Source organism: Ascidiella aspersa, chromosome 9 (assembly GCF_963924565.1).
Source record: "Ascidiella aspersa chromosome 9, kaAscAspe10.2, whole genome shotgun sequence".
Taxonomy (NCBI): Eukaryota; Metazoa; Chordata; class Ascidiacea; order Phlebobranchia; family Ascidiidae; genus Ascidiella; species Ascidiella aspersa.
In genome coordinates this window covers 4,945,139-4,971,413 of record NC_139455.1, presented here as the reverse complement: position 1 = coordinate 4,971,413, position 26,275 = coordinate 4,945,139, and the positions used below count along the sequence as shown (strand labels likewise).

The window sequence follows — 26,275 nt, the reverse complement described above, 5'->3', positions numbered from 1 at the left end:
CTAAACATTTATATTTGGCTGCGTAATTCATGGCTTATTGTGGACAGTGCCGGATTAACCCTATTAAGGCTGTAGCCGTAGGCCCTGGAAAAAATCGGCCCTTGATTTTTTTTAAGATAAATTTTTGTAAGGATGTATTAACTTTTTGTAAGATGGGTGTATTTTTATTACTTTTTACAGCTTGATTTGCAAAATTAGGCCCCTCTCTAATTAACAGCCTAAGGCCTACAGTACCCTTAATCCGGCCCTGACTGTGTGGTGTTTGGTTTTGTGTTGGTTTAAAATTTACATATTAAAGGTCAGACAAAGTACAATTGGTAAACGTATTACACAATTTCTGTAGCCCAACTGGCGCCCCTTCAAAACTCGTTGCGTAGATGTAATGTTTCCTTAGCAAACGAAAGCTTGCGTAACAACCTTTTTCGTCGACCCATTAAATCAGGCCATACATAGAAAATTAGATCAAGTGCAAGTTGGAAGCGCTAAAAGTAGACAAACTTTAGTGGAACCACATCGGTGTTTGCACAAACCTTTTACGAGCAAGACGGACATCCCGCGCGCCAGACTAAATATACAGTCATTCTACAGGCAATGATTCAGCAAAATGTGCACCGCGCTAGAGAAAATGCCTGACTTTCACCGCCGAGCTTCGACAAAAAAATTCACCTTTACCACTAACGTTTGCATTAAATTGAAGGGTTATCAAGTTGTGTTTCACGATCACAGTTATTTATCAGGTTTTTATAAAAGTTTACAGGGACATTTACGTACAGAAACCACGACCAATTTATTGGTGAGACGACGCTTATTTCGCCCACTGCGTTTGGCGCGCGGCTCACAACGCCGGCGTTCTACTACGCCTGTTATAAAACAAGCGTGCTAGGCGGGTTCTCGCATGTTCGCCTGTGGGCTGTGGCGACGCTTGCTTAGATACCAGCTAGGCTCGACTTCCGTTGCCTCAAACAGGGCGATATTGTAGTAGGACTTATGCTGTGGCGACTGTTATCAAGCAGTAAACTTATTTTGCGCTTTACAGGTTTATTTCGGCGTTTCAAGGACTGATTTCGGTTTAGGCTATAACATTATCACACTGCCGGTAAAAACTTTCTAAATTACAAGAAAATAATGTCGATGGAAGGCGAACGCAGTGAAGTGGCAAGGGTGATCGTTGGACACGCCAGCGTACTGCAAATACACAGCGGCAACATAATTAACTGGAACCTGCTCAAAAAGCAGAAGTTCCACCAGAACATGACGTCCACAGACGAGGTAAGAAAACGTTTTGTTGTTTTTTTGGCGACGAGGCAATTTCCTGTCCCTGAAGTGAATCGCTGACCCGCTAAATCTTGCCTAAAGTGATTGGTGTTAACCTGTGAATTATCAAGTAAAAAGGTGATAAAGCGTCACTTTGTGCCAAATACAATTTTGTTTTTAGCCTAACCTTGGATGTCATTTGGTATTTCTGGGTTTTTATTATAAGATTTTAACAGCTAACCTGTTTTTTCTTTATTTTTAAACCTTGCCAAAATTCTTATGGCAGTCACTACTCCCAAATAGTTGCTGAGCTGCTTTACTAAAAACACCATGACATTTATTCATATGTAATAATAATGAAATATCAAAAGCTAAATTTCTGTTTTGATTTGTTTCAGCTCAAGGATGCTTTGGAGAGTGCAATGGAAACCTGGATTGGCAATATCAGCCTTGACCCTCAAAATCTCCCTGTGAGTTAAAAGTTTTCTTATGCATTACAGGGCAGACATTTACGGCATTTATGCTGACCCAAATGTTGGGAAGGTTGTTTTTCCATGGGGATAAAAACTGTAACCTTTGCATCGAATTTGTTTGCAATTAAGGTATTTTGGGACTGTCTCAACAATTAAAAAATGTTCAAGTCGTCCAGTTTTCAACTGAATTTTTTTTGCTATATCTTTTGCAGCCCTGTAGGTATTAAGCATAGTTATGGAGAATATATTTCAATTGTGGTTGCTGTCTAAAAATGTAATGATACATAACTAGAATAGTTTTTCAATCTCTATAGATAGTATATATAATTAAAACCACTGTTGGTATTTCAATTTTGTACTTTAAATCTTCAGGAGCCTCAAAGTGTGCTCAATGTGGCAAACGAAGAAGCTGCTGCCACCATCGACCCCGACCGTAGGGACACATACAAACTCTCCGTTAAGCTGTTTGTTTACGATTGGCGGCCAGAACTGATGCGCCAAGCGGTGGACCGAGGTAACATGAATTTTGAATTGGTTATAAATTATCTGATTTTCTGTGCAATCTATACTAGTGATTGTAGGGAGTTTAGCACACCGGTTTAAAATCTACTAAAATGTATCGTTTTTTTATTGCTGAAAATGCAGCAGTGGTGCATGGGTATTGCCACTTACATTGGTCAATATTTGAGGTATTAGGGTTTGTTGTAGGATGGGCAAGTTTGCTTTTTCTCGTGTGGGCTTTTTCTCATATGGACGTTGTTTGCACAAAGCAGGTCCAGAAATGTGTAGTAAAATGACTTGTACTTTCATGTGTGCGTAGTCGCCTTTCGGGTTTAGCCACTGTTTGTTGAAGCATTGGTCAATATTTGATCTTGGTTAAACTTTAAACTGACCAACACCCACCATTCAAACTTGCAGTCATTGGCCAGTCTTGGGGTAGAATACCTGTCAAGTGCTCCAGTGATTAAGCGATATTTTGCAAAGGAAGTCAAATATTTTTGTTTGCTCATAGCCACTTGATGGTGGCATTTGGTGAGACGTATTTAGCGCTTAGCTTTTGTCAGTGTCGGGAAGACATTAAACATTAACGTGGTTTAATTAATTATAACGGGACTAAAACTTTATATATGTGTCAGAATTGCCAAAATGTGCCTTATTGTTTTAAACTCTTGTAGAAAAAACAGTTCTAAAAAACAAAATTGCATGTTTACTTCCTCTTATAAAACTTGTGCTTCGATTTGTCTTACAGTCATACAGAGTCTTGGTGTGCAAAACCTCGACACATTGATGGTTTCATTTCCAATCTCAACGCCAACATCATTCGATGCTCTTAACCTAAATATTAACGACCCTGCAGTAGACATTGAGAAAGTCAAGGTAAATATTGGACACAGTTTTACTTTATTACATAAACAAAATAGGGTAACTTGATAATGAAATGCAAAGCCAAAAATGTTGAGTAGATCGAAATCATCTTTTATCAAGCTACATTACAGATCCGTACATAGTGTACCCACATATATAGGATAATTTGTTAAAAAAAGCTTGGTTAGTATTTATTATACCAGACACACAACACCAAAAAGTGGTTCAATGAAAACTTTGTTTTTTTATTCTGACTGTTGCATCCTGCTCCATGGCCTTATAAAAACAATTTTATATGAATGTTTTTAGGGATTTTTTTTGTAAGGCCTGAGTAGTTTTATTATGCTTTTTTTAACAAACTGAGAAAAAATACATCATTTTTTGTCAATTTAAAAAAGTCACACCTGTATGGATTATTGCAGCCCATTTGGAGAGAATTGGAATCCATAGTGGACAGTGGACATGCCACTCATATTGGAGTTTGCGATTTTGACAAGATGGGTCTTGACATTCTGTATCAATGGTCGAGGGTAAGAAGTTTTTGTTTGTCTTTAAAAAGGAAATTTTCATTGCAATATTTCTATTATACATCTGGATTCTAGAGTTTAAAACGGATATATTGTAAAACCCTCTATAATATTAGACTCCCTTTTCAGGCCTTATAAAATCTCTATGGTAAAATAAAAAAAAAATATTTCCATTTCACTATCACAATAAGCGCGCCTTAACCTGTTACAAGCTCAAATCTTAATGGAAGCAAACTGTAAGGTCATGAAAATGCCCATATTGACTAAGAGTAACATTGTTGTGCCTCTGTTTGCTCTCCACTTATTTTCCACTCAACGTCTTCAACCAGGATGTATTATATACAGTGCTACGCGGTGCTACAGGTTCACACCGGGGTTATGTATGTCTGTTAGACACTTTCCGTTTGGGATTATGTTATATTGTTTTACAGGCAATATCTGCCATAATATTGCTTTGTAGTAGGTTCATGATTGAATTACAAACAAAACTAACTTGTTAAAGGAATTAAGTTCCTACTTTTAACAACAGAGCTTGTAAAGTACATAACTTAAAAACAAAAAATTATATTCCGAGTTTTTGCGTTCTCCTTTAGAAGCGCCTACGTCTCTGTTTGAATCTTTTTTTTCAAGTTTTTACCTGTTAGCCAAATTACCTCGTCACTTCAAAGTCCATTCTTCTAAAAAAATGTGAAAAATCACACTAAAGCGGGATGACAAAATGTCAAATGACTGCTAAAGATGCGGCCAGTTGCACTTAGTATTTCTAATGTTTATCGGAGTGAACCAGGTTGCCCGAGTTACCGTCCTTCTCGGATTAATAGCTCCTAGCTCGACGTATTAATGGTCTCAATAGAACTGTTTACGTTTACAGTAAGTGCACTTAGTCATATGACGCCGCGTTAACTCATGGTAACACCACATTATATGAACTGTTAATATCCGCACCGAAACGTATTACGTAGCTCGAAATGAATTTAGGGCAAAGGGGATTTCGACGTGTTAATAGTGCAGTTCAAGCATGAGCCTCGCAATATTAAACTTCTCAAAGATTTAGAGATGGTATTTAGGTGATAAACAGTCGACCAGGCATTCTAAATACCCTTGATATACTGTGTACCTCCTGTCCTCAAACCGGGGTCCGCGTAACATTTATTCAAAACACTGACTGATAATTGAATTGTATTAGCCGGCGCCCATCCGTCTAATTAAGGTATAATGATGGCAAAGCACTTGGCAGTTTGTTTACACGAAGTAGGTCGTATAAAAATGCTAAATTATATATATATGGTACCGCAACTGTTTTTAACCTTACCATGTTTGAAAAATGACGGGTTCCTTCCTTATTTCACAAGGTGTAAAACTGTGAGAACTACTTCTTCGCAAATATTCTTTAGACTTTCCTGTCTTGGTCAAAGTCAGTCAGTACTAATTCTAGTCATTTAAACTAGAATTTATTAATGACTGACTTTGACTAAGACAGGAAAGTCTAAAGAACATTTGCTTCCATTTGAAGTCATTGTCGTCATTTACGTGTAAAGGCGAGGAGATATCTACATATTTTTCACATTCAGTTTGCCAACTACTTTTTCGCATACGGTTAACGTTACTTACGGTTCGAAGCACGTAAAATGTAAAGCGGGCGAAATTGCAACACAACGAGCCGGTCGAGGTGTGTTTAATCCAATTAACTCTCAACGCCGCTCACAATCAATATGCACAGATTGGATAGTCAGTTATGTGCATGCCTGGCTGCGGCCGCGCCTGTTCAAATAAATAAGCAATGTAAATCGGATTTAGGCCGCCGCCCGAATTTGATTTTGGTCCACTCGAATTTTAAGTGGATGACGTTTGTTCTTTTCTGTTTGAGCCTATATGCGCAGAGCAGATGCTTTAAAAATTAGGAAAAACTATTAGTTTGTGAAAACGTCGCACCGCAGCGGAAAGTCGCACTTATCAGTATGGGGCCTCGCCGGAAAGTTTTACGAGTTTTTGTTATAAGTCAATACAGCATATATTTTTTAGGAAAAGTTTTAAATTTAATGAAACCCAAAACCACGTGTCAATGGTAATCCTGGCTTTGAAGCAACTTATTATTTCATTTAATTTAAACGTCGGTAGTATGATGCCATTTTACGAACGTTTTACATTTTTTGCGGTCCAACAATCACAATAGTGTCCTCACAGCACAAAACGTGACTTCACGTGATACTTCTCGAAAGGCTAACCCGTACAAAGATGATCACTCATCAAAATCGTTTCGTCACAAACTATAAACACATTTACCCAGGTAAAAAGTTCGGTTCTCATATCACGTAATGCTTGTGCGTGGGTGGCACTGCGTTATAACGCTGGTTAAGCTTTACCAATACAAGCAAGCAGTGCATTTTTTATTCACAGCAACTGGTTGTGTGTTTGCCCGTGAATGCCTCTAGCGCTATAGTCTCTGTTAATGATATTTTGGGGCATTATTACATTACTTATCCAGTCTAAACGCTCTCGTTGAAAGTTGCTCTTTAGGCGCTTTAAAATACATTTTACGACAAGTTTTTGTGTCATTCTTCAGCATAATGTATATAGGGAGCCTTAAATTAACCTTTTCCACCCTGATTCTGTGATGTATTGAACTAACAAATGGCTGTTAAAAAGTTTGAAAAATCCTTTACAAATAAAAAGATCTTAAAAAAACGTGGCCGCCCTCGTACTCGCTCGGTCGCAGAAGAATGCGTGACAATGAAAAGCGGAGAAGTTCGAGTCTCACTAAGTGCTGGAGGTTTCACGCTTTGGACGTTTTCCGCGTAAAACCGCCGCCCCCTGTCCTTAAGTATCGTTGTACAGGTTTTGGCCGAAAGATCCGCCGGAATTTTATTCTGTGCACAGAATAGGTGCTGGGAAGGATAATTTTGACTCGAAATTGCCAACCGACGAGTGAAATGCCGATTCTTGCGAAATTTAAACTTAGCAAACGACTCGCTTTTATACAAAAAAAAAACAATATAAAAATATGGTAAAAATATAGTTAACAAGTGATTATGACAAATGCGAAAAACGTGCAAGCAAATGGATAAAAAAATATTTTGAGCGTTTTATTGCAGCCACATTGTCGGAAAAAACATACAATACTTAGCCGTATAGGAATGTCTAAAATCAGCAGACCGAATCTTATTCTTACCACAGGCTTTTAAGCAGCCTTTTAGACCACGTTTGCACCTAAGTCCTTCAAAAGGAAATTGATTTCTGTGGTACTTTGTAATTTCGAAGGCACCCAGTTGATTTATTATACGTTAATCGACGTCCGCTGCTTAGTGTGACTTGTAAAGCAAATTATATATAGCCTATAGGTATGGTTCGAAAGGCGTACATTTACAAGTATTTTCATGATTTAAAACCAAAGTCTCCAATGTGTTTTTAAGCAAATAAGGGTTTTAACCATCATGCAAATGTGTCTTAATTAACGGACACCCTGTTCCGGGCAAAAGACAAGGGTCGGTTAAATTAGAACGGGGCCAACCCGCAAACCTAACATTCCGCAATGAGTCATCGTTTTTTCGCTTGTCACCTACATCTTTATTGCCCATATAGCGTCAGGTGCCGTCCACACCCCCGAAGAAAAATGCCATTCAAAGCCGTAAAGCCGGAACTCGCGCCCCTTCGAGCAAACAGTGGCCTCATTGTGCGGTCCTAAACTTAATCACCACATATACATAAAAAGTTGTTTTTTTTTCGCTATCCGAAAAGCGTTCGGCCCTATGTTTTAGCTTTTTGACAACTGTTTGGTACAATGGTTCGCAATCTTTTTTTGCTTGCGGCATCCTACAGAAATTATAAATAGTTCGCGGCACCCTTGCTCGTATTTTTGTTGAGTGGTTAACTGTAACGCTACAATAAACGAGATTAAAACAGCACATTAACTGTTCAACAAGATTGAAAAATCATTTTTTGCATTTTTATCGTACACAAAACATTGTATCAAGAAGCTTACCAAGAGAGCAAAAGTTGGAATCCTAAAGAATTTAAAATATCTCTCGGCACCCTTGAGCGTTAAAAACGGCACCCTAGATCTAAATAGACGCGGCACCCCGGCTGAGAACCACTGGTTTGGTAAATGAAAATGTGTAAAAAACAAGCAAACAAAATGTAATTCGGCTGATTTTGAGGTTTTGCGAAAAAAAACAGGTATGGTTCTTACAGAGGCACGGAATAAGGGGGCCGAGGCCTGTTAAAAGGTGGCCTTGTAAGCCAATACAAGTTGTAGCTGGGTGACCAGCATTTTCCAATTAAAGGCGAAACGTGAGCCTCTTTGTATTGTGGCGAACCGCGTCGATGGCGACCTGCCTGGTTTTGTCGTTTTAGCACTTTAAAAAAACAAATTGATACGGTGATTTGACATTTTCTTTTTATCCGTCTATTTATATGTCTGTTCTACTATCGATTTCGTAATGTTTTCACTTGTACGTCGAAACTATGAAGACTTCTCGTTCAGACCAAATTACGTTTTTGGTGTTTCACTTTGTGTATCTCCACCGTAAAGACAAGCAAGCACCTAAGTAATAAACCCTGTTATTTTGCCCTTGCCGTTATTTATGAAATACCCTGACATCGTATGATAGCATGTTCGCTTTGAATTGGTGTATTTTAAAGAAAATTTTGCCAATAATGTCTATCCCGTCCTTATTGGAGGTGGCCTGCAGTTCTAGTCTAGGTGATTGAGTTATGGTGTGTTAGCCCTAGCTGAAGTCCTAGCTGAATGGGGACAAACTAGTTAAGAAGAAAATTCCTAGTTTTATCTGCGAGTGTCTGTATGTCATTGGGCAATTTACATACTTGCGAAAAACGGTTACTGCTTGGCAATTTTTTTACATTCTCTTGTTAAATATTCAAGCGGTTCATTTCGGCGTATAAAAGCTAACACAAAAAGATTTTCGACATTTTTGTTTTTTTCGGAAAAAACAACTGATATCGAATAAAGTATTCGCCAACCTGCTGAGCAGATCGCAGACTATCGAAACACTTGCAAACCCAGCTTGCACAATTCTCCTGGCCCCAAAAAACTGCTGATCACGAAAAAGGCGTCGAGTCACGTCACGTCTTTTTCTGTAGCGTAAAACGTGAGTTGAACAAAAAAACAAAACGCAAAACAAAACGCAAAAATGACTCTGCACTTTTCGGCGTCACTAAATGCCTCGTCACGGTCATTAAACTCTTCGGAGCAAAATGGAAATGGTCTGCCCCGTGGGCATCAGTCCAAGACGCACATTTTTTGCAGTCAAAGTCGGGCGTTGACAAATAGGGGGCTTTCGCGTCGATTAAAAAAAACACTTGCGTTGTCACGATTTTGTCTCACGCTACTTTGGAGAAATGGAATGGAGGCAACAACAAAACGTCAACAGATCGTTTGTTTTGCATTAGCCAAAGAGGAAATGAGTGAAAACCGCTGCAAAATCTGTCTGGTCTGCTCTTGCATTTGACGTTCAGTCGTTCGCTCGTGCAACGGAAAACATTATTCACGTCAAAAACTGCAGAGTTTATGTAGGGGTCTTATCAAATACGTTATTTTGTGATTTGTCTTGCCAACACAATTTAATTTAATTCTGGTTTGGTTTTCGTCAGTTTTGTTTATTTCAAATTATCTTTCAATTTAGCTCATAATTTCCAATGACGAATATATAGTTTCTTATCTTGCGGTACAAAAAGTCTCCGGCTCTCTACATTAAAACAGTTTTACTATTGGTCTTATATTTAAAAAAAATACGAAAATGAGGTGTTGACTCGCCTGATTGAAACTCTATAGGCAATTAAATCTAATGATTTACCCAGAATACAGGTGGCTGCTTAAACTGTCGTCGCAGTTCTAAAAAAAAACAGTTTATTTATGGACAAACCTGACAATGCAGCACTTAATTGATTTGCTGTTTTCGCTTAACGAATCAAAATCCTTTTTAGCGGAAATTTGGCACAAAACCATGCCTCAAAAATATTAAATACATTTAATCACATATTTATCAATAGAAAAAAACGCAGCATACGAAATACTTGTCCGAGTTTAAGGCCATATAGCCTAAAAAAAATTAAACAACACTTATCAGTCGGAAAGGTCCTTCAGATAATTTGTTTTCCCCAGCCAAAAAAAACTTTTTCGTGACGCGGCCAAATAGCAAAGCGTACACGATCGACTGACTCGAGAAGCCAAGAGAACCTGCGTCACCGACCGCTCGATTTAAATATTTTAATCTCTTAGTCGCGGTTGACCCGCACGCCGTTGCCATGGGCGATAGCCTGAGTCATGCAGTGGTTCATCAATACACATCAGCATGTAGCAATGCAACCCGACTTTTTGCGATACAAAAAACAGTAATCTTGACCCTTTAAATGTTCCAATTTAAAGCTTAAATTTCTTAAAGAAAAATATAGGGTTAGTAACTGGAAATACCCACTTCAAGATTAGCGACTTAGCCATTTATAACTTATTTTTATTTCTGGCAATAATTCTATGCAGAATGCATTACGACGGAGGTAAAATACAATATTATTTCTTTTAGTAATTATTTCACGAAAATTAAGGAAATTCTAACTTACCGAAAACTGATAAAAAGTAAAAAAAATATGAAAAAAATATTTTTATAGAAATTTTGAAAAAAATTAAATTCTTGTTTTTTTTATTCAGATCAAGCCTGCGGTAAACCAGATCAACTTGACCAACTGTTGCGCGGTTCCCAACGACCTTATCGAGTATTCGCGCGAAAGGAGCATCCGCCTTCTCACACACAGCGACCCTACAGGTATATTTAAAATAGGTTTGTCTGGCATATATTTCTTCCTACAGGTATGCATCGCCTTCGAGAAATCTACCTTTTTAGTCAATGTAAGATACACAATATTTAGTTTAAGGAAATAATTGTAAATAAGTTGCCGATCCCAGGGTTTAAAGCGTTTGAGTGGTAAACTGAAACAATATTCAAGAAAGCTTAAATTAGAATTGAAATAGACAGAGTTTTAGTGAGCTGAATCGTTGTCTGGCGCGACCTAAATAATGTACCTAAAAAAATGTAAAACCAAGAAAAAATTATGTATAACGTTGAAAATTCCAGGGAACCAAGCTGTTTTTGCCCGGTAATTATAGACCAGTCAACCCACCCATTGGTCGTGGGTGGCGGTTTGCTTTGCTTTGGTCGCCGACTGCAGTAGTTCCCTTATAGTTATTAAGATTGTTTAATTTCTCCGAAATTGAGGAAAATTAAAGAAGCAGTACCACGAATGTTTTTATATTAATTCATAAAATTCAAACTTATTTATGCTATAGTGTCTTCTGTTTTGTTCGCTTTTAAGTTTCAGCGAGGATAATAATCAGCATTTATACTTATACGCTTATCATTTGGGTCGCCGCGAAATAAGGTTGAGAAACACTGCTATGGACCCCTTTAAAAAGTTTTGCAGTACGATCGAAATGCAGCAGCAGGCACTTGTTGCTGCTTATGCAAGTATCACTTATCGATCTCTGATGCATCTGTTGATAATATCAGATGAATAAAGTTGGTAGAAATGCAGAAAAACGAACTTCACCACTTAACCACAGCGAAATGACATGGCTAAAACCTTTCCTCGGGTTGAAAACCTTGCGTTTTGATACTACGTCGAAGTGTGTATACTCCAAAATCTCGATATTTAGTCTGTGCATATACAACTGAGAGCATTTTGTTACCTAAATCGCCTAAAAGCCCCCCGCTCAATCCTGTCCTTGTGCCTTAAAAAAAATGCGTAAACTTCTGCCAAACCAAATGATCTTGCAACCGGTTACATTTGACTTGTAGAGAAAATTTATATTTCTGGCCAAGCCTATGGCTAATGGCTATACCCGTAAAGATTTTGGCGATATGTCCCCTTGAAAAGAAGCTTGCTGCAACCGCACTCCGCCGAATGAATGTCCCTGACAAAACCAACCACATTTTCTCTAATAATCTTCCAGAGTAACAGAGATCTTAATCTTGCCCCGTCACGAAGCATCCAACCTAAACGGCATAATTTCACGGGCGTCGTATCGCGGTTGTGAATCACTTGTACACATCCGAGTTCAAACGTCGTAGTAATTCCGAGAAGCGTTTTATAGTCAGATTGGCGTTGCCGTGTAACACTGAACTTTACGCTTAAACATTGTAAATTGCGTTGATGGTAATTTGGCATTGGTGCTAAGTGACAAACAGATAAATGTAAGTTTCCGGAAAAAATGTTGTTTTTTATGTTTCAAAGGCCGTTGGGGCTGATTTTCCATATAAAATCACATCCTAAAACTAACAAAACAACTTTTTAACATGGTTACGCTTTAAAAGTAAAGTATTTTAATTTTCAGACAAGGGTTTAAAAATGAAACACGACTTCGTGCCATTTTCGAAACAAAAATAAGCTGCTTTTAAAGCCTTTATGCACGTCAGGCAATACAAAAAGTTCTTTAGCGCCTCGCAATGTTTTTTATAGCAGCTACAAGATTTTCAACCGGCTGAAATATGCTTACAGGCTAGGCAAGTGAATGAAAAGATGAAATCAGCGCCTTTAAAATATGTTTGTTAAAGGCTGGAAGAGTGTCGTGTAAAGTAACTATAGGTAAATATAGGTAAATAGCCCCGTAATTCCACAATACGCTTTACAGCTTCGAGTCAAAGTCGAGAGTATCGTGTAATGTGAGCAAGACGATCTGCGAGCCACATTCCACAACGATCGTATGCCTTTATAAAATTACGGTTTTCCTGGCGACAAAAATCTCGTGTTACGGCAAGTGGCGAAATCGCCGTAAAAAGCATTACTCAGAATGGCGTCAGGGCACGGACATCAACCAACACACATCGTTAAAATAGACTTAAATATATGTTCAGAGAAAGTCGTTTTCCTTGGACTTTTTGTTGCGAGAACTTGCTATGTGAAAGTTTGTGTTTTTAAATTACCGACCGCTTTAAAGTCGACTTTTAGCACTTTTCACGAAGCCGCCAAGCCCATTGTGAAAAAGCAGTAAACTTATTACAGGTTGGCAGAGCCAGCCAGAGAGCATTGGCATTACAACACCTCCCACGAAAATGTCGACATTACGATTCGACCGCTTATAATATATGAGCGACTGTAAACCCGCAAACTTTTTACGACTGGTTGAACTGAACCGGTTGTAAAATCTCCCGTAACTTAACTGCTCGTAAAAACACTACGAGGAAGCTGTATTTAGAGTGTTATGCCTGGCGGTTAAAATCGTGCGGTCGAAAGGTGAACTTCAAAAAATGGCGTCATTTCTAACCGAAACCGTGACTTTGCAGAAATCCTATCGGCTCGCAGCTTCCAAGGATTCGTCAGCGAAACGGTTGATGACGTAGACTCGTCCTCGTGGAACCCAGCTTATATCGCCAGGTAAATGCTCGTTCAAGTTCAATAAGATGTAGTAATAATATCTAAAGCCCATACAGAAGTAGCCGTCATTTTAAACGTTTTGACTATCTCGTAATTCATTTTTCCGTTGACATCCTATTTCTGTATGGGCTTTGATATTCTTACTACGCCTTAGAACAACCTCCAACCATTATTCTCCAAAGTTCACTAAGGTTTGCACTTAAATCTAACAGCATCAATAGGTGGTTATCGTGTTTTAATTGCGATCATGTGTGTGGTCTGTGCTGTGCAGAAATTCTTGTTAAATGCAAACTTAAATAGAGCGTTCTTTTATGACCAAAATAGGGCGTTTTTCATTTACTATCGCTTATAGCAGTGATTCTTAACCTTTTCTTGCGGTTGTTTTCGGCTATTAATCGACGTTACGTAACAACCGCTTTTAAAACAAACAGTTTTGCTGAACTCGTAAGATCTAAAAAGCCTTCATGAACTATACTAGTATAGTAGTACGTATATTACAGGTTCAAAAACCATGACTTTCTTATTTTTTTGCAGCCTGTGTAGTGCTGGTATGTTAGCTTTGGTGATGTGAAGTTTACCGGGGCACTTGACTTGTCTTATTAGGAAGTTAAGCTCGTTTGTTCGGCGATAACTGTTATCACTCCTTACAAAAGCCTCATTGTTACGTCTTCCGATAAAATCCTAATTCAAACAATTTCGGTACTGTGATAATATTTTTATGACATAATTGCGGATTTTTTGTCAATTTTAAACTTTGTTCCCACGTTTTTGTTCCATATTTGAATTGAAACACTTTCTAGGTAAAAATTAGCAAAAACCTTTATGTTGAAAGGTTTACTTATGGCCTGTGATTGTTCCTCTGATAAGCAGCCTATTCAGCGAATTCCCAAACCGTGAAACCGCAAAAGTGTTTTGCCTCAAAAGCGTTGCCAGACAATTTGGTGTAGGCTGAAAAAAACTTTTACAAGAGTAAATAGGTTACAGTTAAGTTTTAGCAGGAATTAGTGGAAATAAATTGAAGTATAACACCATTTTGTCTAAAAAACTAATTACTTTAACCAGTATTTGAAGATTTTTAATTTTGGTTTTGTGTTCATTTTTCCCCACTTGCGTTTTCACTTTTTCGCTTCTAGTTTCCTTAAACATTAACCAACGCCAAAAAGCCCTCGACATTCCGATCTTAAGTTAGTACCGCTGTGTTTCACCAGCTACCCTTAAAAACTGATATAGTCTTTGACTTTCACCGTGTCGCGCAAATTTCAAAGTAATTTGGTCCATTTGCAACGGCGTGGGGCTGAATGCCAACAGCGTATTTTACTTCTTTAGTCGACGAGGTTTAAATGTGTTTTGTCCAGAAATCGAGCAACCCCAAAATTTTTTTGTTTTTTGTGTGTTAAAAATATTTTTTTTTGAATTTCCTTTCTTTTTTTTTTTTATGTTCTTGAATTTTTTTCCGCTTTTTTGAATTTAAAAAACGATATAGTATTTGACAGGTGGCAATTAATCTAAGGATGCAAACTCTAAAACTTCAAAGTACCCGATGGTCGCATAATCCTCCAGTCGGTTTGCAAAACTTCCGAGATCATATATCTTCCGACCACGTTTTTGTAATTGCCAGGAGTCAATCGTCAAGTGCCTAACCGTGATTTTTTTTAACAGGCTGTGCGTGCTTGTGTTTATACCACTTCAGTTCGGAATGTCGCTTGACCTTACACGGTGGTCGATTTGTTTGAATTGTAATTTATAGTTCGTTGAAAGGTCGTTCAATGGCAGTTTTTAATTGACGAAAATTAAATAACATGGAACACACCTGAAAGTATAATTTATCGCGTTTGATCCGGACAGGACGAATATACTGTGGTAAACTAACGTGATGGAATTTAGTGTTTCCACTGGACTCCAAAACACCTTAAAAACACTGGACTCCATTATTATGCCTAAATAAGCAAAATGGATGAAACTGAAACGTTCAAAAATATTTAGGTTATCACGCCAAATTGCTTTAGCATTAGCAAGTTAAGATACCTCAGTTAAAATGAAGGTAAAAATCTGTTAGCCTACTTTTTTTGAAAATTTTAGCCTTCAAGGTATAGAAACAACTGTGTTTAATCGCAAATCAGAGCCGAAATTGCAATATCAATTTGGTATCGGATCGGCACCGATACCACCCTAGTATCGAACGAGTACCGATACTACCACTTGGCATCGGGTATCGGCTCCAATCCGATAAAATTGGACATCCCTACCTTTCACACGTTCGTCCACTTTTAATTGCTTCTAATCGATCGTGGGATGATCTATTTTCCGCGCTGTTTATTCGATATACACCTATAGCTCTCGCATTCCCCCGTGTATTGTCCCGACCCTGCGCAATTTAAAGCTCCGCGTCACGAGGAGGCCTTCGATATCGAGATGACGTAATCGTTCTTGTCAGCATCGCGAGGCGATCTATCCGCGAAACGCCTTGATTGATTTGACTGGACGAGGTCGAAGGTGACCAAGTTAAGTTGAACCGTTGGAATCAATAGCGTGTGCTTTGTTGCAAAGGCCCATACAAAGTCGTGCTAAAAACTCTTTGAATAATTTTTCAGTTTTCTATGATTCTAAAAAAATATATTTAGTTTAAAAGGGTTACTAAATGGCCACGATAGCGGAGCGTATGCGATGAAGTACACTTAATTTGTTTGGCTTATAATAAATCTCTTCGGTTTTTTATTGAATGCAATGTGATAACCGACGATCAGTCATGTTTGTAAGTAGATACAAGCCTAGAAACTCTTTTTTCATACAAATTTTAAACAGTTTTTGAGCCTATTGCTTTTGTAAAACTGCCTTCAATAAGAACTACTTTTTTGTTTTGCCAAATGCGACTCACTACAAACTGTTTTAACCCTATAGTTTCATTTTTTCCACGCTCCATATTTTTCTCGTTCCGTTTCGTTATGAAATCGATTCTTAACTTAATCATTTTTCAGCAATAAAAGTCATACTTTTGAAGACGTTTTGATTTAAATTTTCATATTAAAATTGTGGCGGTTGAGGGTCGTGATATCGTGAAACAGAGTGAGTTTTGTCTTAACGTCCACGCATAATTACCAGTATGAAAACCTATTTTTGTCCAGATAATACTTTTAACTACAACCTGGAAACACAGTTTTCTCATTTTAATCAATTTTTTTTTCCAGGTACTCAGTGCTGATTCGAAACCGCGGCATCGTCCATTCCAAGGGCTACTACCTGGCGGCCGAGCGTAAACCAACGGAAGACTCGTTCGCCGAAAACTACCGCTTCTTCTGATGACCCCCCTTACTTTTTACCCCCAACCTCCCCCTCAAAACGCCCAGGGTCGAGACCCCCCCGCCCCGCGCCCAAAGGCCCCTGTCTCCTTTCGTGCTGTTTTTTTTTCGCGAAACGACGACGAGGGCCTCTGCAACCGCTTTTCTGAAGACACTTCGCTAAACCGACGCCCTGGTTAACCCTTTGCGTGATTGTGACGTCACGATCGTATCCGTCGCGCGTTGTGTGACGTCATAAAGTTGACGTGTTGCCTCGAAAGCACTGCACCACTGCTATCGCTCCTATAGTTGGCATCGAAATTCCCAATGGACGTTTTGTCCCGCTGTATACGCTTAGTATTTGGATTGCCGGGTAAAGCGTTTTGAGAATCACTGGTCTAGCATTATTTCGAGCTATGTGCTCGACTGTTTTTCGTATGATCGTGATCATTTACGTCGAAACCAGTATTTACATTTGTTTTCCGGCCTCGTTTGCACAATACTGCACTAAAGCGATGTTCCAATTGAGTACAACAGTTCCGTCTCTTTCCGTTATAACCCACGCCCTTTCCTTAGCGCCGCTTTTTTGTTTGTTTTGCTACCAGCGGACTGATGGGCGCGAAAATCGATTTTTTGTCGCAAATGTTTAGAGCGCTGGGCGTTTTTTTTTTCGCGGTTCAAAATTCGCGCGAGATTAACCCTGTGTCCTTGTATGTTGCTGTTTTGACGTATTCTAGCTTAACTGCTAATCGTCAGCAGCCCTTCGTTTTTTTTTGCAAATCTATCTTTGCGCGCACGCAAAGTTATTTTCTCATTCATTTTTTTACAAAAAGCATAAAAATAAAAACACACCAAAAAAGTGTTACGGTTTTCGAAATAGAAGCGATTGTGTTTTTCTTCGGGCTCTACAGTCTATTTAAACCAAATAAATCAAAAAATACCCTTAAAACCTATTTTTTGACGCCTGTTCTAAACGCACATTATTCTCGGGCGAGTTATGTATTCTTTCCGCCGCCGCGACCACGTCTGTTACGTCACAATCGCTTTTGTTTCCGCCCGGACGTGCTCGTTTTTTGGCGTCCGCAGCTAAACGCGTTGCATATGCCCGCATGCATCACCAGCATGTATAGTGCTGCGAATTTTTTGGGCGAACGTTTTTCTACTGAATATGTTATCTAATGTGGTCTTGGTGTCCACGTGGCTTCATTTTGTCCGAAATCGGCCAAACTTAAACAATTGTACACTTGGTCAGTTTATATGGCCGCTTCCAAAAATTGTTGGATCAATTCAGGCTGTAAAATTGGCGCAAAAAAAACGAAAAATGGGTTGCTGCCTTTCGAAGCACGAAAACAGGCATTTTTGTACCGCAGCTATATCAATAGCCATAAATAATGTCTTGTTTTGTTGTCCTGAGTAATGAAATATTCGAATCGCACGAACGCGCATATTTTGCTGTAATGTCGGAAATATACACGACAAATTGGACATTCCTAGTGGCCATGTAACTGAACTACTGTCGCCTATTTTGTTTGTGAATAGACGTTATCAATTATCATGTGTATTGAATGTTTCATGGTTCGCCCGATTTTGAGACAGCTCGACGACCGTCGATTGGCAAATGTACCAAAAAGTGACATCGAATGTCCGCCAACCCCTATCTATTTTCTTTACGCGTCGTTTTTTCGTTTTAACTTTATTGTCATACCGATGCAAATTAATAAACATATGTGCTTTGTAAACAAACGAGTGATTTTGAAATAATTTCGGGAATTTGTCCGGTCAAAGCTTTTCACAAGTGGGATACGTTTGTATCCTGATCGGACAACTAAGGGAAATAAAATTCTCGCCATAGTGGTGAAACACATTAAACGTTCACGTCTTGGGAAATCACTTCGGTGCGATAACACCTGTAACTGTTGATACTCAAGCAACTTAGACCTATGAATATCTACATTAGAGGTTATTTGATCATAAACAAGATTGCGATTACGATAGCTAGCAATTTTAGTACAACATTGAAAACAGACATCATAACTGTTTATCAAACATCTTCAAAAACGTACTAAAAGCACTTGGAAAACTCATGTAACCAAAGAGTCATTTTGTAACACAGATTTATAGTTTAAGGTGTGTTTTGTATAGGGACGAGGTACAGCCTTGATGTGGCGTGGCCTGCTAATATAGAAAATATGTACCGTCTGACAGATGAAAAATTGGATAGGGAAGTGGGACCAATAGCTTTGCCAAAAAAGTATATTAATTAAAATGCCAACTACGTATCTTTTATCCAACTTGAAGTTGTAGTACAATCGCACAGGTTGTTTGAATGCTCCCTCCCATAGAAGCCTAAATGTAATGGCAAGCTTTTTTATTTAGGCTTGAGGTTTATCGTGTTTAACTAAACAGGTTGTTTTGTTAGTGTCTTTAATAAAAGCAAGTACTCGTCTTGCTTATCTTTACAAGTAACACGAACTATATTCTAACTGTTGGAACTGTTAAGGCTCTAGACTAGTGTGTGACTAAAAAAAAATCATGGTTAGAAAACCAGAGCCCATACGCAGTAAGTATACTTTTGAATGATTCGCATATCTTCTTTTTGCTTTTCTGGTTTAGGCCTTTAAAGTGTATACCGCAATCATATTTGTAGATAAAGCTAAATAGCAATGTCTAACTAATTAATCATTTAAAAATACCTTTGTAGAATCATACAAGGTGTTCTGATGTTACCGTTTAAATCCTGAAATAGAGTCTGCAACCAAGTCAAGTTGATACTGTCAATTACAAAACGCGTTTTTGAGTCAGCTCACTACAGTTTGCGTGTTGTACGTAAAAACGACAGCAATCATGCAAATAGAGTGACACACCAACCAGCGTAAAGCAGTATGTAAACGTGGTCCTGGCTGTTGACGTTTCGACGTGTAGTAGTGGGCGTTTACTCACGCGTAAACCTACTACTATGTTTTTTGCGACATTGGGGTGTGTCTTTCGGAAGGCCAGCAATTTTCCACCCAAGGGTGGAATCCCCCAGATCAGTGGTGGAAAACCTGCGGCTCACTTGCCTAATTATTTTGGCCTCCATTTTTTGGCAAAAAATTAACGCAAATGCTAGCTAAATGTATAGCCACAAGTAGCGTCGCTATCAAATATAAAACTTGACATCATACTGTCATTCGAGTCCTTTTGAAATGTTGTTTGATTCAGACTTACAGACAACCAACTGTACTATGTAGGCTTGGTTCAGATTGCTGCAGACACAATATAAAGTATTGTGATGTGGTAACTCGTTTTTATTTATGGTGTTTGCTATTTTTGTTAAGATTTAAGTGACGGTGGTTACTAGGCGTTTTTTGAAAATTTCGAGCGTTCTTAAAATACAGACAAACTTAACTGCGAAAGGGTGAAAATCGAAAAAAGGGGGATTAAGAAGCACTTATCGGATTGGCAAAGCCAACATCAACGCTGTACATGAAAAGGTGGGCGCTTCGTCGAACTGTTGCTCAACCTAGCAGGAAAACCGAACGATTCTCTTCCTAGAGTTGGCTTTTCGCACACGACTCGCGGCCTCCGCTTTCGCGCAGTCACGTCCGCATCACGCGCCCGCCGCGTGGTCAGCGCGTGATCCGCGCGTGTCCTCTTCGCCAGTTTTCGGAGAGTGAGTCAGCAAAAACTCAGCGACGCACGAAAGAATGCCAGGCATCGCTGGCTTAACCTGAATTAACTTAGGTTGCTGTGAATAGAGAGCGATGCATTAAATGCGAGCGCTATTATATCTCCGTGAAGCCTTAACGGCAGGGAAAATAAATAGGCTGTTTAAACATTCGAAATACTACACTTGCAAAATTGGATCTGCACGTTGAGAGAAACATGGTGGCGGTATGCTACACTCTTTCACTCTGTTATAGTATGTGGTATACAGGTTATAACCCTATTCATTAACTCACTGTTTATTTACCTACATTTTACTAACATTGTAAAACAGCAGTTACAGTGTTGTATTGACTCGGCTTAAGTTCACTGACTGGCTTGACTGAATAAACTCGTTTCGGTTTTGGACAAATGACTGGACTTGGAATTAAGTTATTGAGTCAAATAACTTGGATAAAAATTGCGTGTTGTCATTTAGTATTTTATTATAAAATAGGGTTATATATCTTTATTTTTGCACGTTAAAAGTTTAGATTGCTATATGTTGTTTCATTATTTTTTTGAATCGAGTTGTTGCTCATAATAGGACGAATTTCCCAATCTTTGAAGTTTATCGTTTTATTTTTGTAACAGTGAATTTAACTGCTCTAATGATAACGTGACTGAGACTTGTATAATGGTGTTATTTGAAAATACTTGACTTAGACTGAAGCTATTTCACAGTTCACAAATGACTCGACTGGGGAAAAATTCCAAAATGACTTGTTTACAACATTGACTATAACTATATATTATCTGTCAGTTAGTATACTTTCTAAATAAAAGTTTCCGAGCAGCAAAGGGCCAAGTTAAAATACAGACCTGTTTGCAACTGTTGCGGCGAGGCTGTATATCAATTGAAACAGCTCTTCTCGCTATTGTATTATACTCGTACGATCAACGACCTATACAGGCCATCTTCATCACGAATACTGACAATTTATACAGTACATACGGCACAATTAAATGCGATGTGTTTTTAGTATACCACATTAGAAAGGTAGGCCTCATACTGAAACGTTTAGTGGTAACATAAGAGCGTTGGACGAACGATATTAAGTCACATATAACATTAAAAAAGTTACAAACGGTAAAATGATGTTTTTTAATACATACTGACGAGTGACGACCAAGTCTATTTTTCAAAGAGCTAAAAACCTTTGAAAAAATGTACCAAGTCGCTAATTTCATATTTTTACACGACATGATTAAATTATAATTTTGTTCGGTTTTTAATGCCCGTCTTACGCAGAAACAAAAAAGAGAAGATAAAGGACTTGCACGGTACAAGTTTTTCAGAGGTGGAGTGTGATTTTTATATTGCGTTGGACAATTTTAAGGCCTATACTACTAAAACGTCTTTGGTGAATGGTTAAAATTGCACTGGCAAATACTCATCTACGTAGCGTATGAAAATGCTAGTTCAGGCTTAAAGCCTAAAGCTAAATAGTGTTTAGTAGCGCATGTTAAAGAATAATCAAATTTACGCGCCGGCAGGCACCACAATTTGCGTAAGTGTTGCAATGAATTGATACATTTCTAATAATATTGTTGTTTTTTTGTACAAAAACTTCCCTTTTTTAATTTTTTTTAAACAGCAAAAGCGTGGTGACCAGTAATGTTTCACGCGCGACGTATCTCATAGAGCAGCCAAATTGAAGCAAGCAATTGATAAACGTCACCCTTAGTTTCTACAAACGTAAAAAATAGCACTACAAAATCTATGAATAAAAAAGGGCGCTTCCAGAATAATGACCGTCTTGAAATATATTTTTGTGGTTGGTGTTATTAAGTTGATAAAAGGCTAGAGGATTGGTAAAAGTTGGTCTGTCACTTGCAATTAAACAAAAGACAGTGTGTGATTACTAGCGTAATCAACTTATCTTTAATTTCGTTGGCACCTAATTCGTATTCGTTTTAATTGATAAAAGTTTTGGTTAATACTGTAAACAGAGTAAAATCGTGCCACAGCGCCATCTAACGATGTGTATTTAACGCCAAAAAGCAACTGATTAAATAACAGCAACCGCTTGTAGCATTAGTCGGCGTATTTCCATAAGAATACTGAGAAAGCAATTATAATTCAAAGTCAAAAAAACAATGAACTTTGTTTTCGGAATTAGCAGAGTAAAAAAAGTACAAATAAACACTTTCAAACTCCAAAAACGTGTAAGTACGTGAAACAGCAAGCCTATATGATTCCACCAACCAGCGCTCGATGTTATTGCACGACACCGAATGGGACAAGAGACAAAATATCGAAAGAGTTGGGCTGGTCTAGGCATCCTTGCCCAGGCAGAGGAAGTAGCCCTTGCTTTTGACAATCTCGCGTCGCCGCACCACGCAGGAGTATCTGCGTAGTTGTAAGCATTTTCGTGAAACATGTCACTTGGAAATGACTTGAGTACAAGTCAAGTTCCTGCTCAAGTAATTAGTCCACAAGTCGCAGTCCTAATAGTAATATGATAATAATGATACAAGCCAAATGAAGTCCATGTCAAGTCATTCGCATAAAAAGATAAAAATTGTAACGCTACATTGTTGAAATTAATCACTTTCTATTCCGAATAAGATATCGCACAGGCAATAAAAATAGACATAGGGAAGGAATACTGGTTTCCATTAAGTCACTGTCGTACACAACACCGCTTTAAAAACCACAAGACCGAAGGCGCCCGGCAGACTACAGAAGCCTATTGTTTGAAACTCGGCAAAAGCCGACATTGCACGATTAGCTATACTAGCTTCGGTGTGCTGTACAGTGTACAATACATACACATCGATATTGGAATGATTATAATAAGCCAGCGTGTATAATTGATAGAGATTTCCTAAGCGCCAAAATAACTGTCTCGCTGTGCAATAGAAAAACAATATTTCAATGTGTACAGTTAAAACCTTGTACTGTAGGATACTTGACGTCACATTGTTGTTGCAAAACTTTAGTTTCAATATTTTCAATGTACAAACAATGTAAGCTTTCATCACTTACTTGTGTAATTTATAGTACCAGCCTAATTTGTTGTATATCAGCTTTGTAATGCTAATGTAAACTCTTTGCAAACCAATAATATTACCTGATTCCCAAAAGCAAAAATTAATAAATTACTTGCCTGGCTAAATAGGACGCCTCCCAGTTTCCATTGGAGCCAATGTTAGTCACAACAAACTGTAGCATGTTAGATGGTAGGATGTCTATGAAGCAAATGTCAATGTCAACAGACAAACGACAGGCATCTATTGACTTTAAATGTGGCCTCTAACACATTTGGCGCCTAGACTTTTGTGTAATACATGCCTTAAAACGTGTTACCGTATACAAAACACTATATACTATACTATCACTGTTTGGGTTAAAAGTGCAATGTTTACCATAATAAATTGAATATCACATTATGTGATTGTTTGATTCTTCTCACAATGAAAATTAAAAATAAAATAAAAATTTGCAATGTCTAAGTTATTACTTGATATATATCAAATAACAACATCGAAAAAACAAAACACTGCTCAAGCCCATACAGAAGGTAATGTTAAAACTTTCAAATAAATCGAAATCTATTTCAACACCATTAGACAACTTTTCAAAAAGGTTGAGTTTTTTTTACTCGTTGTTCACTTTACCTTCTGGGTCATTGTGAGTAAAAAGACGGATGTCGTTTTCTGCAGCAAAGGCAGCAAGTTCATCTGGAGGGGTGCAGCAGTTTACCAGGTTTACTTGATTGGTGGACGGCTTGATCTGGATGCAAGCAAAATATACATTGTGCAACAGTTTACTGGTAATACACTCAACATGGAAAAAATAGAAAAGAGATAACTGAACTTGAGAGACAATTATGAAATGTCACTAAAAAATGGGTATTTCAGAATGTCGGACCATGTGTATGTATTTTTTATCTTTGAGAAGTAAGGTTTTGTGACATTTCTTCTTTATCACATTGAACTCATTGAAGTCACGCAGGAAAATACAAGTGTAAGGCGATCAACTAGGATAAAATAAAGACCAAAACTGTACCCATACATGGTATGTGTACAACAGTACAACAAATCAATAATTTTAATTTTTTATTTCATTGAACTTGTACATGTGTTTTCATTTTTACGGCACAGTAATACCAAATGTTACAACAAGTAAAAACTATATACCAGCCGGTACATTTTATTTTTATCATCTTTAGGTCAAAACACAAACCTTAGCTTGCTTGTACAAATCTTGTAAACTCTCTGCATCAAAGTCACACACTCCAAGCATTTTTACTAATCCTTCCTCTACTAATGATTCTGAAGTGTTCCATACTTTCTGCACATAAAAAAATTAATATAAATAGTAATATCCTGATTATCTGAGCAACTTTACCCTTAGGTTCTACAACATCTAAAACAACAGAAGTACTTTTGCAAAACATCAACTGCTAAACTTCAGAAATATGATAGTCAAACATCTTAGTAAGGTATGTGTAACAAATCAAAAAGTGTCATACTTCTATTTCATCATATGAAATCTTTCGAAAGGTTGAACTGTCGCAAGACTTTTTGCCAAAGCTTGGTGGAAATGATATGACAATGGAATCGAGGTGACCACATTTTAGCTCCAACAAGACTAAAATTGGAAACAAATCATTGCGAATTAAATTTTAGCGTTGTACATTTTACTAATGTCAAATAATATTTGTATATTCCATGAATTGAAATTAAAAAAGTTTGGGTTTGTTACCAATTTAATCTTGTTAAAAATGTTAGTACCTAATATAAAACAGTTATTTATGACAAAAAGTACCATCTCTGACAGCCTTTTCAACAACTTTAGGTTCAAGATTGCGCAGAAAGATTTTGATTGAGATTTTCAAATCTTCTCTTTTCTGGTCAACTCCACAGTTTTCGCAGGAAATAAAAATATGATTGGCAGATGGCTGAAATGCAATGCCATGTATTTTAGCACATAAAATTAATAATTTAAGGCTTTTAGGCCATTCAAGCTTTGTTAGCCATAACTGATCAAGTTATTTGGTTCCTTTAATTTTTGGGGCTTTGCTTCATTCTTCTGTTTTGCTATATAATGTATTGGCAAAACAGACTTTTCCTAAGTATTATATAAAACAACCGAATTTGATTATTTTCTATCTAAAATTAATTTGGTCCAATTCTGGTAATTTGCCACTGAGTTCGCAAAGGCGACTAAAATACAGTTATTAAGTTCGCAAGTGCGGGAAAAATACAGTTACAGTTATTAAATTTTGAGCTGAAATGAAAGTAAATGTCTAGCTAGAGCCTAAATAAACAGTGACTTGAGATACTTAGTTTTAATGTAGTTCAACAATTATAAAACATGACACAACTGGGAGGAAGTTAAGTCATAAACATTCCAAAAATATATTGGGTTATGATTTTATCTGGGGATGAACATCTAAGCAAAAACATTAAAATATCATGCTAAACTTACTTGGTAAGCAACAGCATTTCCATTTTCCGAATTTACCCATTTATCAAGAGTTCCACAAAAAGAGTCACATATCTAAGAAAAAAATCTTATGAAATAATGCATTCCTAAAGTTTGGATTTTTAGGGTTCTAAATAAAATTAAGTAAAACAAGGGTTCTTGAACTTTTTTAAAGTAAAACCCCTGAAAAATGACCGTTTTTAGAGATGACATCATAAATTTAAGTCATAACACAAATAGACTTTAGAAATCTGCTGTTTGCGGTCCAATGTGAAAATGGGAGTCTAAACACATTAAATGCAAAAACGTTTTTTTACTTAAATATTTTTGTTTGGAAAAATTTACCAGCAATACTTCAATACTATTTCAATTAGGCCTTCCTGGACCCCTTAAAACTAAATTCTGTAATCACTAGTTCATGGACCCCAGTTTACAAAACCCTGTATTAAAACATATGTAACTCTGTTAAACATTTAAAACGATCTACAACGACACACAAATAAATTTTACCTCTTCTGAGTTCATTAGAACCTTGTGCAGGACGTTTCCTGAATGAATTACAACGTCTTTTGCTTTTGCAATCATGTTCCGCTTAGCTTCGGCATTCATTTTCAAGTACTTTTGACGGGCGATAAACTATTCGTAAAGGAGCGAACGCGATTTCGCTATGTTTTACTGTAAAGTCGCAACAACTGCGCGAAATAGTGTGGAGTGGCTGTGTTAACACGTTGCGCAACGGGTAAAGCAAACACCACTATCCCGGCTCTGGCTATAAATAAAAAACAAACAAATCCAAAACGCTGATCACGTTTGGGAGAGTACCGAAAAATGTATGCGTCAGCAAAAGTGGTAAAGTAAATAAAAACTTAAAACATAGAA

The 26,275-nt window shown here is 37.6% G+C and overlaps 2 protein-coding genes across 2 annotated transcripts; one reads left to right on the top strand and one right to left on the bottom strand.

The window, feature by feature from the left end:
- Positions 1–1,042: 1,042 nt before the first annotated feature.
- LOC146132004 (glutamate--cysteine ligase regulatory subunit-like) lies at positions 1,043–18,000 on the top strand. Its single transcript, XM_083396915.1, has 8 exons — positions 1,043–1,269; positions 1,653–1,724; positions 2,100–2,241; positions 2,977–3,104; positions 3,515–3,622; positions 10,281–10,395; positions 12,910–13,000; positions 16,186–18,000. Exons 1-8 carry the CDS (start codon positions 1,126–1,128, stop codon positions 16,295–16,297), a joined length of 912 nt encoding a protein of 303 aa, XP_083253041.1. The 5' UTR covers positions 1,043–1,125; the 3' UTR covers positions 16,298–18,000.
- Positions 18,001–21,239: 3,239 nt separating this feature from the next.
- On the bottom strand, positions 21,240–26,145 carry LOC146132003 (glutamate--cysteine ligase regulatory subunit-like). The gene is made up of 8 exons (XM_083397415.1): positions 25,907–26,145; positions 25,400–25,471; positions 24,737–24,869; positions 24,441–24,559; positions 24,152–24,259; positions 23,584–23,698; positions 23,073–23,154; positions 21,240–22,312 (listed from the first exon to the last, which is right to left on the bottom strand). The coding sequence occupies exons 1-8, from the start codon at positions 26,003–26,005 to the stop codon at positions 22,237–22,239; spliced, it is 804 nt and encodes a 267-aa protein (XP_083253541.1). The 5' UTR covers positions 26,006–26,145; the 3' UTR covers positions 21,240–22,236.
- Positions 26,146–26,275: the final 130 nt, after the last annotated feature.

Bases quoted from the DNA above. Each gene is read 5' to 3' on its own strand.
- LOC146132004 (XM_083396915.1), top strand. From the start codon at position 1,126: ATGTCGATGGAAGGCGAACGCAGTGAAGTGGCAAGGGTGATCGTTGGA. The intron at 10,396-12,909 runs GTATATTTAAAA...GTGACTTTGCAG, and splicing joins CACACACAGCGACCCTACAG to AAATCCTATCGGCTCGCAGC. The intron at 13,001-16,185 runs GTAAATGCTCGT...TTTTTTTTCCAG, and splicing joins AACCCAGCTTATATCGCCAG to GTACTCAGTGCTGATTCGAA.
- LOC146132003 (XM_083397415.1), bottom strand. From the start codon at position 26,005: ATGAATGCCGAAGCTAAGCGGAACATGATTGCAAAAGCAAAAGACGTT. The intron at 25,472-25,906 runs GTAAAATTTATT...TTTTTTTCTTAG, and splicing joins TTCTAATGAACTCAGAAGAG to ATATGTGACTCTTTTTGTGG. The intron at 24,260-24,440 runs GTATGACACTTT...TTTTATGTGCAG, and splicing joins TTTCATATGATGAAATAGAA to AAAGTATGGAACACTTCAGA.